Genomic DNA, 15,999 nt, shown 5'->3' with positions numbered 1-15,999 from the left:
GGGAGACCGGGAGGGGGTGGGCAGGTAAAGATGGGGGTGGAGAGAGGTTTTGGAAAGAAAGTATAATTCAGGGAAGCAGAGGAGAGCTGACAGTACAAGCCTTGCTCGCTAATGCCTGGGAAGGCCGTAACTACTTGCTGCCTTCCAGGATCATGGTTGGTGCCTGGATTCAAGATTGACTCATGCAGGGCACCATGTGAAACAACACAAAGAGCCTTGAGACCCAGGGGCTGCGTGGGAAGGAGAGCACACCTCAGTTCTTGTACTGACCAACCTGACCCCGGCCCGCCTGATTTGACAGACAAGTACATGTGCCTTACCTTCCAGAGTAACAGATGATTCCAGAAGCACCCAACTTCCTCAAGGGTTGGCATCATCACAGCCCTTCCCCACCCCAAACCAAGCCACCACCTGGGGAGAAAGGGGGAGGAAAGAGAGAAATCCCTAATGTACTGTCTGACAGTCTGGATAAAGAAGACACACACCCCTTTGCGAAATTTAGAAACATTTATTTGTCTGTCATCCTGCTGGGTCTATCTGAGATTTGGGATTAGGGATTTAGAGGGTGTGGGAGTGATTAGGGAGGATGGGTGGGTGAGTCTGAGTGGGTGGGGTTTTTTCTGTTGCCTTGAGGAACAACAGAGGGTGGAACCGGATAGGACAGGAGTGGGCAGTATACCCAACCACTATTCCTCACGGGGACTTAGAGAATAGCTGGCAGCTGACCCACCACAGGGCTCACAGTTCTGTCCTTGACAATGGCGAGAGCAATCCCATCCCAGCCAATCCCTACAGAGATCCAGAGAGAAGCAAGAGGCTTGGCAGGCTGAGAGGAGGAGCAGGGAGGGGTGAGCACCAGGGTCTAGTGTAAGGAGAGGTCTCTGCAGAGGTCCCCATGGTGCTGTCTCACATAGGGCCCCCAAACTTACACAGATTTAACCTCAGGTCAGGTAAGTATTTACATGCATGTGCCCCATGGAATGGAGGTCGGCAACCATCATGAAATAAACCGATTAAACAAGGGAACCTTTCTGTTACTGTATTATGGCGCCCTCCACCCACCCACCAGCCGCACTTAAATCTCGAAAGTGCATTTTGTCTGTACTTAATAAACTCACTCTCGCGTTAAAGGGGCCTTGCCAGGCCCTTTTCCGCGAGGCCGTACTTGGTTCTAATGTGTCTCAACTTTCTTTCCACTCTTCTCTGCCCATCGCCCATTCTCCCCTTCTGGGGTTGGCTAAGTACCTCGTCTTCTCTGCCGCTTTTCTTCTTTGCCACTCATCTACCGCCCAGTCTCTCCTTCACCCTCACATATCCCTAAACGTAGGAAGGAAGCCACAAGAGCCAACTTCACACACAGGTCTCTCCAAACTTCCCTTCTCGGCGGTGGATGGCCAAACCCTGCCTCCCTGCCTGACAAGGGAGCAACCAGAAATATAATCAGGCCTAACTTCTTCCCAGAGTTCCTGAAGGGTGCCAGCGGGAACAGAGAGGTAAACCTCAGCAAGGGAGTGGGGTTAGTGGGGACAAAGGTCGGAGGGCAAACCGCGAGTTCCAGATACAGTTCGCAGAACCCAGCGGTTTGTTGCTAGGTAACCAGATCTATCACCACAAGCGCGCATCATACTAAGGCAGCCTCTGACTGGCTTCTCAGATATCCACTCTCTGTGGGACTTTGAAAGCAGGAAGAGAGGTGGGCAAGAACCCAGCCACCGCTCCTGAGTGCCCTGTGGCTCCGCCACTCATCGATTCACTCTGAAAAGAAGGACAGCTAGGCTGTTAGGTAGCTGCCACCATGAGTTTAGGCATCATGGAAGAAGAGGACCTGGCGGAATACTTCCGGCTGCAATATGGGGAGCGGCTGCTTCAATTGCTACAGTGAGTGCTTGGGACCACCCATACCCAACAATGGGCCCCCCACTGCCCACAGCCTAATGTTCCCCCAATCGCCTAACTCCATTATCCAGCTCCGCCTTGACTGGGTACCCATCCCTCGCTCGCTCCAAAAACTGAGAGCAGAGACCTTTTTCCTTTCCATGGGCTTCTGTCTCCCCGAGTTACTCCCTTGCCCAGCCTGCTCCAGCCTCAGAAGGCCCCTGTCTCACACTTCTTGGGCAGGAAGTTTCCAAATGTTGAGGAGCAATCGGACTCTCCATCCATCCGGCTTCTGGAGAAGAAGAAAGAAGCCAAGATCATGCACCAGGCCATGGAACACAAGAAGCAGGTGAGCAACTTCCTCAGCCTTTCCAGACACTCACTTCTGGGATAAAAACACTCAGAATCTTTCTGAGCACCCGTGGCAGAGGGCTCCCTGACATCTACCTTCTCTCGTCCCCTAAAGACATTCCAGCGAAGAATGGAAACACTGAACCTGCGCTGGGAGGAACTAGGCATCAAAGAGGAGCAGTTGAAAGCCCATATCCAGAAGTTTGAGCAATTCATCCAGGTATGGAGCGGTGTGGGCTGCAGCAGGTTGGAGGATTTACACTGTCGCGGGGCAAACTGTTCCTCCCCGGTACTTGATTCTGTAGGCTCCTCGCCCCTGGTTAAAGGCCTCTTCTGTGTTCCAGCAGCGTCTGGTCCCTATCCGAGGCATCTTCTATACACCATGCTGTCTGTAATGTCCTAGCTACCTGCCAGTCTCTGATCTCTAGTTGGTTCTATGCTATTTCCTTGCCCGTACCTGAGACAGTTTATCAAGTGGACGGGTGGATGGATGGATCGGTAAGTGTGATGAACAGATGGGTGTGCGCCTACCAGAGAGCAGTATGTGTGGATACGGAAGGAAGTCAGAGGGTTTTCACCCACTCACCCACTCACGCTCTCTCTGTCTTTGTCCTGGCACTGAAATGGGGGATTGATGAAGGCAGGAAACTGTTGAAGGTCCGTGAAGCAAAGAACCTAGTAAGAAACTCCCTGTTTCAGGAATGTCTGCCCCGGGTTAGGGGGTTAGGCAGTGTTTGCCCTCTAATGTCTAAAGTCTCAATGACCCTGGGGAGCCAATGCATTTATTAGGGTTACTTACAGAACATGAGTGGGTGGTTATAAGCAGGAGCGTGGATGACCCTAAAGGAGAACTGGAAGATCTGTACCCGGCTTCCTCATGGTTACAGAGATATTGCCTCTCCCCTAGTCCTCCCCCCCCAGAGACAGTAGGGCCACATGCACCTAAGGCAGGGTTGCATACAACTGGTTGGAGGAGGTGGCTGGATACTCAGGGTCCCATGACCCCCATCCCCTTTCAGTGAGGGAGCACCAACAGTCAGCAAGACCAGTTATGATGATCTTTTGTGACTTGGCGCAAAAGATGGCCGCAGTTTGGCTCAGAGGATAGTCCCGGACAGCACTCACTGTTAATCAGTACCCGGAAGAGTGAGCTAGTGGTGCTAAAATCCTGATTTGGGCTGGCAAGGTGTCTCAGTGGCTAAAAGCACTTGCCCCCAAGCCTAAAAGCTTGAGCTAGAGCCCTAGGACCCACGTGTTGGAAAGAGAGAAGAATCAACTCCCATAAATTGTCCTCTGACCTCTAAACACGCACTGTAGCATGTACCTATTCATACATGTGCACACACAAAACTAAATACAAATGTAAACAAAATGAAAACCTCCCCAGACCTACGTACTGGCCAGCAATCCTCATCCTGGACCAGCACTAGAGAAGCCCTGAGGGGCCGGGCTCTGCAGGAGGGGGGCCCATTGCTGCCGTCTACTGGAGGAACCCTGCTCTTCTTTCCACTATACACACAACTGTGCCGAACAGGGAAGACAAAGCGACGGGACACTTTCTTCTGAGATGCAGCCCACCTGGGCCAGAGCGAAGTTGATGGAGTATTTGGGAGGACAGGAAATTTGAGGGTTAAGGACTCTCCAAATGGCTTCCAGGCAGTCGGCTGCTACAGAATCTCATAGAACTTGCGTATGAGATCAGTAACTTCTGCCTCAGGCAGGTCTCAGGTTGAGCCCAGACACCTATACATTTTTAAACTTTCTAGGTAATTCATATATGACTGACTGAGGGTCCCTCGGACCTCTCTGATGCTCGTGGCACTCATCTGGTGCCCTGCTTCCTGGCACTTCTCCACGCCCTCTCAATGTCACCACCATATGTGCCCGTCCATGTAGACTCACAGGGGCCACAGGAGGAGAGGGAGACACCTAGCAACGCCTGGGAAAGTGAAAGGAGACAGCTTGTCCTGAGGGAGGATACTGCAGATGGGAGAAGAGCATCAGAGACGGCAGTAGCTGAGCCTCGTCCTCTCTGGGCCTAGAACTGCCTGTATCATCTCCTCCAGCCCACGGCCATGCCCATCTGAGCTGTCTCCTCCACAAGTAGTCTCCTCCACATGCATTTAGTTCCATTATTACTGCATTGGGCTTTGTAAGGAAGAGAGGAGATACCACTTCACAGACGACAGCTGGAGAAATGGAGGCACTTTCACCAAATCAGGGGAACCTGTGGGCTTTCCAGCCCTGGCTGAGCCACTGCCCCATGACAAATGGCCAACTCTAAAAGCAAAACCACAAAAGCTTTGTCAGAGGCTTGCTCTTCCACCCAGCCTTTCTTGGCCTTCTTGGATGCAAGAGAGACCTTTCTCTACCCTTCTTTTTGTGTGTTCTCTTCCCATCCCCTACTCTTTGAAGTCCAGGGACCAGCTCCCACAGAACCTGAAATTCCTGCTCGCACCCTCCCTCCCCCACAAGACTCCCTTTTGACCTTGAGCTGAATTTCTGTACTCACAGCCTCCTTAGGCCACGGAAGCCCCTTAACTTTACTAAATCCTTTCAAACAACCAAAGCCTCACCAAATCCTTTTTCTTCACACCTCCCCTCCAACATAGGTAGCCCAGCAAGCTCTGCCTGCCCTTCTGGTGATCTGAGCTCAGCAGATGGAAGGGGCTTAGGGTGTCACCGGGCCCCAGGTAGGCCAGGGTCTCAGGGAGAGAGGGTGAGATACTTGTTTGATTTACCACTGTCTCCCTCATCCCAGGAGAATGACCAGAAACGGATTCGAGCCCTGAAAAAAGCCAACAAAGAGCGGGAACTGAAAAGGCAGCGCCTGAGGGAGCTGGCCAAGGCCAAGCAGGATATGGTCGCCCTGAAGCTGGAGCACCAGCGGCTGAGTGTCAAGCTGCAGGACTATGCCATCTTCAACAAGTACCTGGAGAAGGTGGTGGAGAACTCGGAGGTGGGTCCCAGGGCTGGCAGTGCCGTCCGGACCACAGGGCCCTCCTCAGCACCCTCTTCTTCCCCCAAGATAACGGAATGGAGCTCAGCTCCAGCTGGCTAGAGTTTAGGGGCCCTTGGAATGTTTGTCCTGCTCTAGGGAGAGGCAGCAACCGTGGGGGACAGATGACCAAGGCCTCTGATGAGGTTGGGTGCAGCTCTCAGTGGGTGGGAGGGCCTGACGGTATTATCTGTGCATGGCTATACATGAATTGAGTATTGGTGCATGTCTGAGTCAGTGTGTGTGAGAGACAGAGAGATAGACACAGAGACAGACAGGCAGGCAGGCAGACAGAGGAGAGGAGAGAAAAAGTGGAAAAACACCTACCTGTCCTTCAAAGACCTGGAGCGCTTAGGGCGTCATGCAGGCTGACTGCGAATCTGTACCTTTCTGTCCTCTTGTCAGCCTCTGGGAAGAGCAAGCAGACTGTCTCTTTCTGGGGAGATGGAGGCTCAGGAAGGTTAAGGGACCTACTCAGGGCCTCATAGCTTGGAAATGGATAGCTTATTATTTCCCCCACTCTGCTGTGTCCCTGCCCCAAGTCGGGGTCATAAATGCCCCACCCCCACCTCTGCAGACCCTGTCACCCCAGGTGAGGAACTTTTCATCCCTCTTCCGGCATCACCTCTTACAACATTGGATGTGGACATCCCTTCTCTGACATCTCCTCCTGTCTTCTGTTCTGCCGCCTCCCTCCCTGGCTCTTCTGGGGCCTCCTCTTCCCAGGTTCCTCCTTTAGCAAGACCGACTCTGGCCCAGACTTGCCATAGTACTGCCAGGACTGCGCTTCCTGCTTACCCCCTCCCTGGTCCGGTAGCCATCAATCAGATATGGCCTACTCTGCCTCCTAAGTATTTCTGGAATCCAACCCCTGCCCCTTCCTCGTTCCTCCTGCTGCGAACTTCATCTGGTGTCACCTCTGCCCTTTGCTCCTCTGCATTCTACAGCCTCCTCCTCCTCCCTTCTCCTTCTCTCCCCACCCCCACACTGGAAAACATAGAAAAAAACTTAACCTTTCAAGAACTCAACATACAGCTTTGTATAATCTTAATTTCTCCCCTCATTTCTTTTTTTTTCTGAAATAAAACACTACTGCCAATTTAAACCTCTTATATGCCCTTCCAAATTTCAATCTTTCTCTCCTCTCTTCAGGGGTCACCAGCATTATAGTTTTTATATTTCCCGTTTCATGAATGTTTATACTTGTGAGTATCAGCTGTCCTTAAACTACATATTGTATAACATAACCTATGACTTGGCTTTCGAGACAGGGTTTCTCTGTGTAGCCCAGGCTATACTGGAGCTCACTCTGTAGACCAGGCTGGTCTCGAACTCACTGAGATCCACCTGCCTCTGCCTCCCAAGTGCTGGGATTAAAGGTGTGCACCACACTGTCCAGACTGGCTTTTTCTCAATCAATGATTTTTTTTTTTTCATTTTTAAAATCTTGGTTTGGGGATTTATTTTTTATTTATTTTGTGACTATGAATGTTTTGGCCTACACGTATGTTTGTGCACCACATGCATTCCTGGTGCCCTCTGAGGTCAGAAGAGGACACTGGACCACTGGAACTGGAGTTAGGGTGGTTGTGAGTTACCATGTGGGTGCTGGCAATTGAAGCCAGGTCTCTGTAAGAGCAGCTAATACTTTTAACTGCTGAGTCATCTGTCTAGCGACGTGATTTCTTAAAATAGTATTTTTAGTTGACACATGACAGTTGTACACATTGATAGGATATACTGAGATGTGCATATGTGTGTGTGTGCGTGCCTGCTCGTGCATGTGTGTGTACTTCATAGTATTGTGATAACTGACATATCCATCACCTCAAACATCTAGGATTTCCCCTTTGTTGGGGGTATTCAGATCCTCTGTACTATTTTGAAATGTACAGTTCATTTTTGTCGATCACAATTATCCTACCATGCTCCATAGAATATTAAAAATTCTTTTTTTCTTCCAACTGCCCATAACCAGTCAGTGAGACTTTCAGGAACTTTTTGTTAGTGGAAAATTTCAAACAGACAAGAGTGGAACCATATATTCTAGAGGACACCCATCGCTCATCACCTAGGTCCAGCAAAGGCCGCTCGTACGACCCACATTTTCCCGCTCCACCATTTTGCAGCAAATGCTATTTCTTCAGTTGTAAATATTTTTCAGCATATTTCTCTAAAGATGGGAGCTTTAAAAAAACACAATCCACTTAAAAGCCAAGTGTTGTGGGGCATTCCTTTAATCCCAGCACTAGGGAGGCAGAGGCAGGCAGATCTCTGGGAGTTTGAGTCTAACCTGGTCTACATAGCAAACTCCGGGACAGCCAAGGCTACACAGTGAAATTGTCTCAGAACAGGGGCTGAAGTTTAAAATGATGGGTCAGCAGTTTAAAACACTGGCTGCTCTTCCAGAGGACCTGGGTCAGATTCCCGGCACCCATTGGGTGGCTCACAACTGTCTGTAACCAGGGGGTCTTCGACTCTCTTCTGGCCCCCTGGAACACTGCATGCATATGGTATGCAAACAGCATACATGCAGGCAAAACACTAACACACATAAAGTGAAAATAAAAATTTAAAAATACATCAAAAAATCATAACTACAGTGCTATTGTCAAATGAGTTATGCTATTCCTTAGTAGCAAATGTATAACTAGCTGACATTTAAAGTGTCCCCAGTTGTCACAATAAGGCTCTATGTACATTTGTTTTGCTTTTTAAATTTATTTTTGAGATTATAATGTAATTGCATTGTCTCCCTTTTCCATTTTCTTCTTCCCAACTCTCCCATATTCCCCTCCTTGCTTGCTTGTAGGAGGAGGCCGCTAGTTAGTTCCTGGCTGCCTAAGGAAGCCCTGAAATAATCACACAGAAACTGTATTAATTAAACCACTGCTTGGCCCATTAGCTCTAGCTTCTAACTGGCTAAATCTTACATATTAATTTAACCCATCTCCATTAATCTGTGTATCTGCCACATGGCAGTGGCTTACTAACAAAGTTTTGTCATGTCTGACTCTGGCAGCTCCATGGCATCCCTCTGACTCCACCCTTCTTTCTCCCAGCATTCAGCCTAGCTTTCCTTGCCTACCTAAGTTTTGCCCTGCTATAAGTCCAAAGAAGTTTCTTTATTCATTAACCAATAAAAGCAACACATAGACAGAAGGACTACATAGACAGAATTTGACCACTCACTGTCAAATTCATGACCTATTCCATTACTTATTATTACATATGTGTATATATATATACATATATATCAGTATATATAATGCTACTTATATGTATGTTTTCAGAGCTGGCCATTTGGCATTGGATCATCAATTGGTGTGCTCTTCCCTGAGGAGGACTATTTCTTTAGTTGCCTGTAGTTCTTCATGTGGGGCTTTCCCGTCAACTTTGTCATATCTAGAATTGTCCTGCTGCACTTGATCTGTTTAATCAAGGTCCAAACTAGTTTTTCCACACCACTTCTTACATTTCCTAAGTATTATGGACATTATGTTAAGCAAATTAAGACCAGATTCAAAAGACAACCCATTTATGGTTCTAGTGATAGGCTTGAAACCAGGTAAAATTATTCTTTGCTGATAAAAACTATAATATTGATTTCCTTGGTGGCTGTGGACAGGTACTGACTAAGGGGGTATAAAATTATTTTAAAATTTAGTAGTCAGAACAGTATATAAAGCAGTGGTTCTCGATCTTCCTAACCTTGTAACCCTTAACACAGTTCCTCATGCTCTGGTAACGCCCAGCCATAAAATTATTTTGTTGCTACTTCATAGTTGTAGTTTTGCTACTGTTATCAATTATAATATAAATATCTGATATACAAGATATCTGATATGTGACCCCGTGAAAGGGTCATTCGACTACGAAGGGGCCGTGAACCACTGACATAAAGAGAGGTACTTTGTAATGTCTTTGGCTCCTTGATTACTAGTGGGTCTTAGGAAGAAGCTTGTTGAAGTCTTCTTTGAGTCAATGCCTCACTGTCTTACTCCAGGCTGGCCTCAAATTCAAAATCTCTCTCTCTCTCTCTCTCTCTCTCTCTCTCTCTCTCTCTCTCTCTCTCTCTCTCTCTCCAGTCTACAAAGTGTTTGGGCTGCTTTGCCCACACTGAACTCTTGATTCTTTTTATTGTTTAGAGTAACAAATTAAAATGTCAGCAGTCTCCAAAACTGACCCCTCAGTGTAGTTATGAACTCATGGTTTTTAATTCACGTTTCAATGATGGAGGAAGGTCATTGGTTAAGTAATAAAGAAACCGCTTGCCCTCATAGGTGAAAACATAGGTGGGTGGAGTAAACAGAACAGATGCTGGGAGGAAGAGGAAGTGAGCTCAGACTCGACAGCTCTGCTCTCTGGAGCAAAGACGCCATGCTCCTCTCTCCAGGGCAGACACACGTGATGAAGCTCCGACCCAGGATGGACATAGGCTAGAGTCTTCCTGGTAAGCCACCTCGTGGGCTACACAGAATATAAGAAATGGGCTAGTCCAGGTGCGAGAGTTAGCCGAGAAGAGGCTAGATAGAAATGGGCCAAGCAGTGTTTAAAAGAATACAATTTGTGTGTTGTTATTTCGGGGCATAAGCTAGCCAGGCGGCCAGGTGCCAGGAACGTAGCCCGCCGCTCATATTACAACAGAGTTGTAACCAAATAGAGGTTAAAATAAAGCGTACAAAGACCCACCGCTCCTATTACTACATTTCAATCTTTTGTATTTATTCTTATTGATGTTGAAATTATCACCTCCTTGTACAAGCAGGAGCCTCTTCAGGTGGGGACCTGAGGCTTTTGACATCAGAATACAATTGTGAGATTTCTTCTCAGTAGCTCTGATTGAATCTATTCATTCTAACTTTCATGTTAGTGCTTGTGGTGCTTGCTGAAAGATCTGAAGGAAGTAGAGACAGGGCATGGGTTCTCTGCTTCTTAAAACTAAAATTCATCATGGATAAAGTTCATACTCTTTTCGTAGTTTTCTGAGTGCTCTGTTGTAAACGGATCTCTCTCCCAGCCCACCAGTTCCCAAATAAACCACTCCTAGGCTTTTATTAATAACAAATGCTTGGCCGATAGTTCAAGCTTATTATTAACTAGCTCTTATGTTTAAATTATCCCATTTTTATTTATCTATGTATTACCACATGGCTCAGGACGTTACCGTCCTCTAGCATTTTGCTTTCCCAAAGGCTGTCTCACACCTCCTTGACTCTGCCCTTCTTCTTTTCCTTAGTTTATTTTTTCCACCTAACCTTATCCTACCTGGATATTGGTCAGTCAGCTTCTTTATTAAACCAATCAGAGCATAATTTACACAGTGTACCAGAATATTCCAGGGCAGTCTGTCTCTTTCTGTGTGTGTGTATGGGTGCATACATGTAATTACATGTGTTGCTAGTTGAACCCTGGGCCTTGTATGTGCAGGTAAGCAACTCTACCCTGAGCTACACCCCCAGCCCTTGTTTTAGTTTGACACAGGGTTTCACTAAGTTGTCCAGACTGGCCTCAGATTCACTCTAGAGCCCAGGCAGGCCTTGAACTTGCAATTCTCTGGTCTCAGCCTTCCAAGAAGCTGTTGGGCAGGCTCCCCTACCACTCTCCTTCCCTCCTCCTCCCTCTCTCTCCCAGATCCATCTCCTTCTCTCCATCTCTGAACCTCAGGCCATCTATGTTAAATTTCTGCGAGTATTCTGAACCTCCCTAAGCCTCCACTCATCTCTCCCTGGTGCACACCTTGCATCCCCACCTGCCTTTGCCTGGCTACCTCTACATGTACCCCAGTCTCCTTCTGCCTCCCTCTCTCCCCCGAATACGTTTCTGGCTCTTCCTGCCTCCTCCAGCACTGCCTGGAATGCTCTTCCCTCAGAAACATGTTTGGGAAAAAACACCAGTCTGACAGTTCTTGGACACCAATCTGCCACCGACAACTGTCACAAGACAGACCAGCTCAGAGAGTCCCTGAGCAGGCACACTAGGAGAGCCTCCGGGGAGGCGCGTTGGTGTCATTGAACTGGAGGCCACCTTGCCCTCTGTAGAAATGCTTGCTGGACAGCTCTGTGCTTCTGGACACCGTTGGAGCAGGTGATGTGCATCTTGCAAACCCCTGACCCACCGATGCAGATGATGAACAAAGGCTAAAGAGCAGTTTGTAGGGAGTTAGTGCCAGCCTCTGGGCAGCCTCACACCTCCGCCCCAAAGTCAGTTTATCACTGTGTTGTAGTTGACTAGGGTCTGTCTGCCCTCCCCATACCCAATCGCCCTTGAGGCTATAAAGTTCAAAAGAACAGGGTCTGGCTTTCTTATCTCCGGCTCTGTCAGTAGCCTTTTAGTGCAGCTCCTGGTCTGTGAGTGGAACATTCTCCTTGAATAGGATCATTGTTGCCTTAGGAGATAAAGTACTTCCCAGCAGCAATTCTCAAGCCTAGTTGGGCCTGGAATTACCTAGAGATAGTTTGAAAAATTCAAATCTACCAAAGACATACTGTTTATCAGAATCTCTGGGGTTGGAACTTGGCATCCACCTTTTTAAAGGATTCCTAGGTATTTAAATATGCAGCTGGCAGTAGGAACCTCAGATCCCATTGAGCAACCCTCCAACATATGGTGCATAGCCCATATAAACTCAGGAGAACCCAACATTCTCACAATAGCCGTTTATGGCTATGGTTTGCCTGCCCTGGTGTACGGGTCAGAAGCAGTGGGCTGATGTAGCTGCATCAGGCCCTTGGGAGCCAGCTATTCAGTGACCCAAGGCCATTGGTCCCTCAGTTTGAAGAGATCCACGAGGTGATTGCCCGTTACAAGACGCTGGTGAGCATGCATCATGACCTCATGCAGTCGGCACAAGAAGGGCAGGAGAAGATTGAACGCGCCAAGGCAAGGCTGGCCCGCTACATGGAGGAGAAGGACGATGAGATCCTCCAGCACAACAATGAGCTGGCAAGACTGCAGATGCGCTTCGACCGGGCCCGCAGTGACGTCATCTTCTGGGTAAGCAGCAGGTCTGGTGTAGGCTAGGGGGAGGGAGTCCTGGCTCTGGGTACGTGAGGTCTGTATGTGTGCACACATGCATACAGTTACCACACACACATACACACAAACACACACAGAGGAGTCTCTCTCTACTGCGCTATACTTAGAGGCTGCCACATCTCTCCCCAGGAATCTCGCTGGGCACACATCCAGAACACAGCGGCCAAGAAGACCCTCCTGCTTGGCACCATTAAGATGGCTACACTGAACCTCTTCCAGATCGTGAGCAAGCAGCTGAAGGAGACCACGCAGGTGTCCCTGGAGGACACACATAAACAACTGGACATGGTAGGAGGAGGATGCAGAGCTGGGTCCAGCAGAGGGGCGGGGCCAAGAAGGTTCTGAATTGCTTGAGTGAAGGAAAGAATGAGGCAGAGTTGTGATCCTCGAATGTTCACAGGGTCAGGACCAGCTGCTGGTGGATCTGGGGGGATTGCTGGGCACACCCAAATCTCCAACTCAGTAAATCTAAGATGAGCCCTCATGAATGTGCGTATTTAGGAATTCCCCAGCTGTACTGCCTGTCAGGGTTCCACACGCTGTGACCACTGCATTAGCACCTGAAATTCCTGTTGACTTCAAAGCACAGGACCAGAGAGTAGGGACCCACTGTGGAGCTCACCAGTTATCCACAACAATCTTGTTGGCCACACATGCTAACAACTCCAGGAGGGTCTCGGGTGAGCCCGAGGTGTCATTGTTGGGGATGCCCTGTTGTGCAAGGGAGGCTGTGTGAGGTTGAGCCTGGCTGCTACCTTCTCCACTTGTGCAAGGCTGGGCACCTTCCTGGGAAGCTGGCTGCTTTCATACTTCATTCTATGTTCAGAAATGGTTTTCATTCTCTTAGGTTTCCAGGGAAACCTCTGACTGGGGCTCTGAACTTAGATCTCCATGCTTGCATACCAAGCCCTTCACCAACTGAGCCATCTCCCCAGTCTTTGAAATTGCATGGTTGATTAAAATTTCAAATGACTCCTTTTGTGAGGAGAGTAGCATTGTTGGACACTTTGGCAAATCCCTTTGATGTCTAGCTCAGTTATAGGCAGACCGTGCTGTTTGTTCCTGTCGCTCACTCTGTTCTGACAGGACAGCAAGGACACTCTGCCATGGTAAATGGCAACTTGTACTTGTGAGGGAATATGAAAACAGAGACATAAATGCCATCTTGGCATTGTGGCACCCTGGTTTCTGAGACTCCCTGGTGTGGTCAGCTCCGTTCCTTTAGCCTTCCTGGGGAAGGATGCCCCCAGGAATTGGTGACCTGTCGCTCTCTGCCCCAGCCCATGCACTCCCTGCTTAGGCCCGAGCTTCTAACCCACCTCCTCCAAATTCTAAGCGTTCTGAATCCTTGAGGATTTTCACAAGTTATATTTTTCTGAACCAAACTTCCAGAAGTGCTCCTGGCAAGGAAAATCTGGGCTTGGTTTTCCTTGCCAGGAACGCCTCACGTTGCCCGAAGGATATCCGAAGATATCCATCTTCATTCCCACAGAATATAAGCGAGTTGTTAGAAAGCCAATTGGCCAAGTAGCTAAGATGATGATAATAATGACGATGATGATGGTGATGGCACGAGAAAGTGTAAGTGAAAGGAGAGGTTGAACACATTGTGCCCTTGAGCTGGGGGTCACCTTTCAAAAATGAGAAGCTGGACCGGGCGCTCAGCTAAGTGCTACAACGCGTGCCCAGCATGGGTGAGGCCCTGGCTTCCATCCCCGGAATCGGATATTTCTTCAGAGCTGTTGTGTGTGGAGTCCAGCTGGGTCTTCCTAGCCTCTGAATCTATGCCGTGTCACCCTGACCAGGCGCTTTCAAAACAGAAGCCTGTGAGTAGAATTTAAATTTCCCTGGCGGACACAAGATCAGCACGGTGAACATCAGGTCCGGGTCCCCTCGAGCACTATGACGTTGCCTGAGAGCCATTTCCAGTCCCACCTGCAGAATGTTTTCCCCTGAGGCCGGTTTGTGACCATCTTCCTCCTTCTTTCCACGTGGGTCTGTACCTCTAAGCAGGTCCCAAGTCCAGCCTTCCTCTGGTTGTAGTTTGCTGCTATGGTTTGAACCTGATATGCCCCACCCCCAGGCTTGTATCCTAAGTGCTTGCGGCACTAGTTTGGGAGGGTGAGACCTTTGCCAGCAGAGCCTGCCTGGCAGAAGTAGGTTACTGGGTGCAGGCCTTGGAAGGTGACAGCTAATCCACCTGCTCCAGTCATGCTCTCTGCTTCCCTGGTCCCCTCCATGTGAACAGCCACTGTCACATGCTCCTCCCGCCAGGGACTGACCCGTTCAGCCATGCCTCTTACGGTGGAGTGCGAGCTTTGGAAAGTATAACATGCCTTTAAGTTGTTTCCGTCACGTATTTTGAGTGTAGTGAGAGAATATGTTTGCTAAGCCTGATTCTTAAGGTCATCTAGAAATCTGGGAAAGCAGACAATGCTGCCACCTCTGGCAGTGGAGAATGAGATCAATGAACTTCCTTCACAGGAGATGGTCCAACTTGGGACATGGGGAGTGTTTGCTGGGCAAGGTTAATGCTGTCTCCTTGTCTTGCTAGATCCAGCAGTTTATACAAGACTTGTCAGACATCTGGACAGAAGTAAAGAGGAAGGAACAGCAGCAAGTCCGGGTGTAAGGAAGCAATGTGTTTCTAGAATGTTCTGAGACATCAAGAAAAAAGAGAAAGAGAAAACATTTCTACTGAGCTTGTAGTCCAGCCCCCATGGCCCAGCTGTTGAAGACCCATGTTTCCTGATGATACACCCTCAGTTGTTTCCCCCTGTGGCCTCGTTCTATCCCAGCCCCCCCAAAAAACATTAAATGTTATAAGAAGTTAGCTCTGAAGTTGCTCCTCCTTTTGAAAATCATCAGTTCATGGGAAACAGTTAACGAGGGGAGAGCCGCACAAACACCCCATCTAAGAGCTGGTCACTTTTGACCATGTGTCTCTTGGGCGTTAGACTTGAATATAGTTAAACATTCAGGCAGGCAACAGAGCCTCAGACAGAGCCCAGTATAGGGCCCTTTCTCTCTTCTACCACGTAACAACAACAACAAAAAACCCCTGTTGTTCCTAGTCAGGGTGCAAGGCTCCCTAGACCCTGTGAAAGCAGCTTCCCAAGTCAAAGTTCCATAGGTGCTGAATCAAAAACCAGCCCTGAACCTCATCTCATGTGTACCCCAAAACATGCAACACAGTATAGTGTTGCCAATGCAAGAAGAGCCCACTGGCTGCCTGGAACTAGCAAGGAACCACTAATGTGCCAAAGGACAACCTCAATTCACAGGAGCATCCTAGCCTGGTGAAATGATTTTGTTGTTGTTGTTGTTTTGGGGGGTTTTTGTTTTGTTTTGTTTTTCAAGACAGGGTTTCTCTGTGTAGCCTTGGAGCCTGTCCTGGAACTCACTCTGTAGACCAGGCTGACCTCAAACTCAGAGATCCACCTGCCTCTGTGTCCCGAATGCTGGCATTAAAGGTGTGTACCATCACCGCCCAGCCAAGAAATGATTTTAAAATCAGTAAAACCCACTAAACGGGGTCTCAGATGTACATTTCTAAGCTGTCAATGACAAAAATCGAAGTCAGAGACCCTGGGTGAGGACAAGTGCTTCTACACATTGGCCTTATGAAAAGCCCACAAGGCTCCTGTCACATACAGCAAGACACTTGTTCCAGGACACTGTCTGCAGGGTCAGAAGGTGCGGATTGCATTTCAGCCTATCTGCCCTGAACTCAGCCC

General features: G+C 48.6%; 1 protein-coding gene across 2 annotated transcripts; it reads left to right on the top strand.

The window, feature by feature from the left end:
* The first annotated feature begins 1,703 nt into the window (after positions 1-1,703).
* Ccdc42 (coiled-coil domain containing 42) lies at positions 1,704-14,894 on the top strand. Of its 2 annotated transcripts, XM_075942412.1 has the most exons (7): positions 1,704-1,878; positions 2,119-2,224; positions 2,342-2,446; positions 4,988-5,185; positions 11,999-12,220; positions 12,392-12,550; positions 14,817-14,894. In XM_075942412.1, exons 1-7 carry the CDS (start codon positions 1,796-1,798, stop codon positions 14,892-14,894), a joined length of 951 nt encoding a protein of 316 aa, XP_075798527.1. In that variant the 5' UTR covers positions 1,704-1,795. The 2 variants fall into 2 exon arrangements, with proteins under 2 accessions (XP_075798527.1, XP_075798528.1); XM_075942413.1 differs by lacking the exon at positions 11,999-12,220.
* The last annotated feature ends 1,105 nt before the right edge of the window (positions 14,895-15,999 follow it).

Source organism: Microtus pennsylvanicus, chromosome 11, assembly GCF_037038515.1.
Source record: "Microtus pennsylvanicus isolate mMicPen1 chromosome 11, mMicPen1.hap1, whole genome shotgun sequence".
Lineage (NCBI taxonomy): Eukaryota > Metazoa > Chordata > Mammalia > Rodentia > Cricetidae > Microtus > Microtus pennsylvanicus.
Note: the sequence above shows the minus strand (reverse complement) of the source record. Positions and strands in the feature narration are given on the sequence as shown.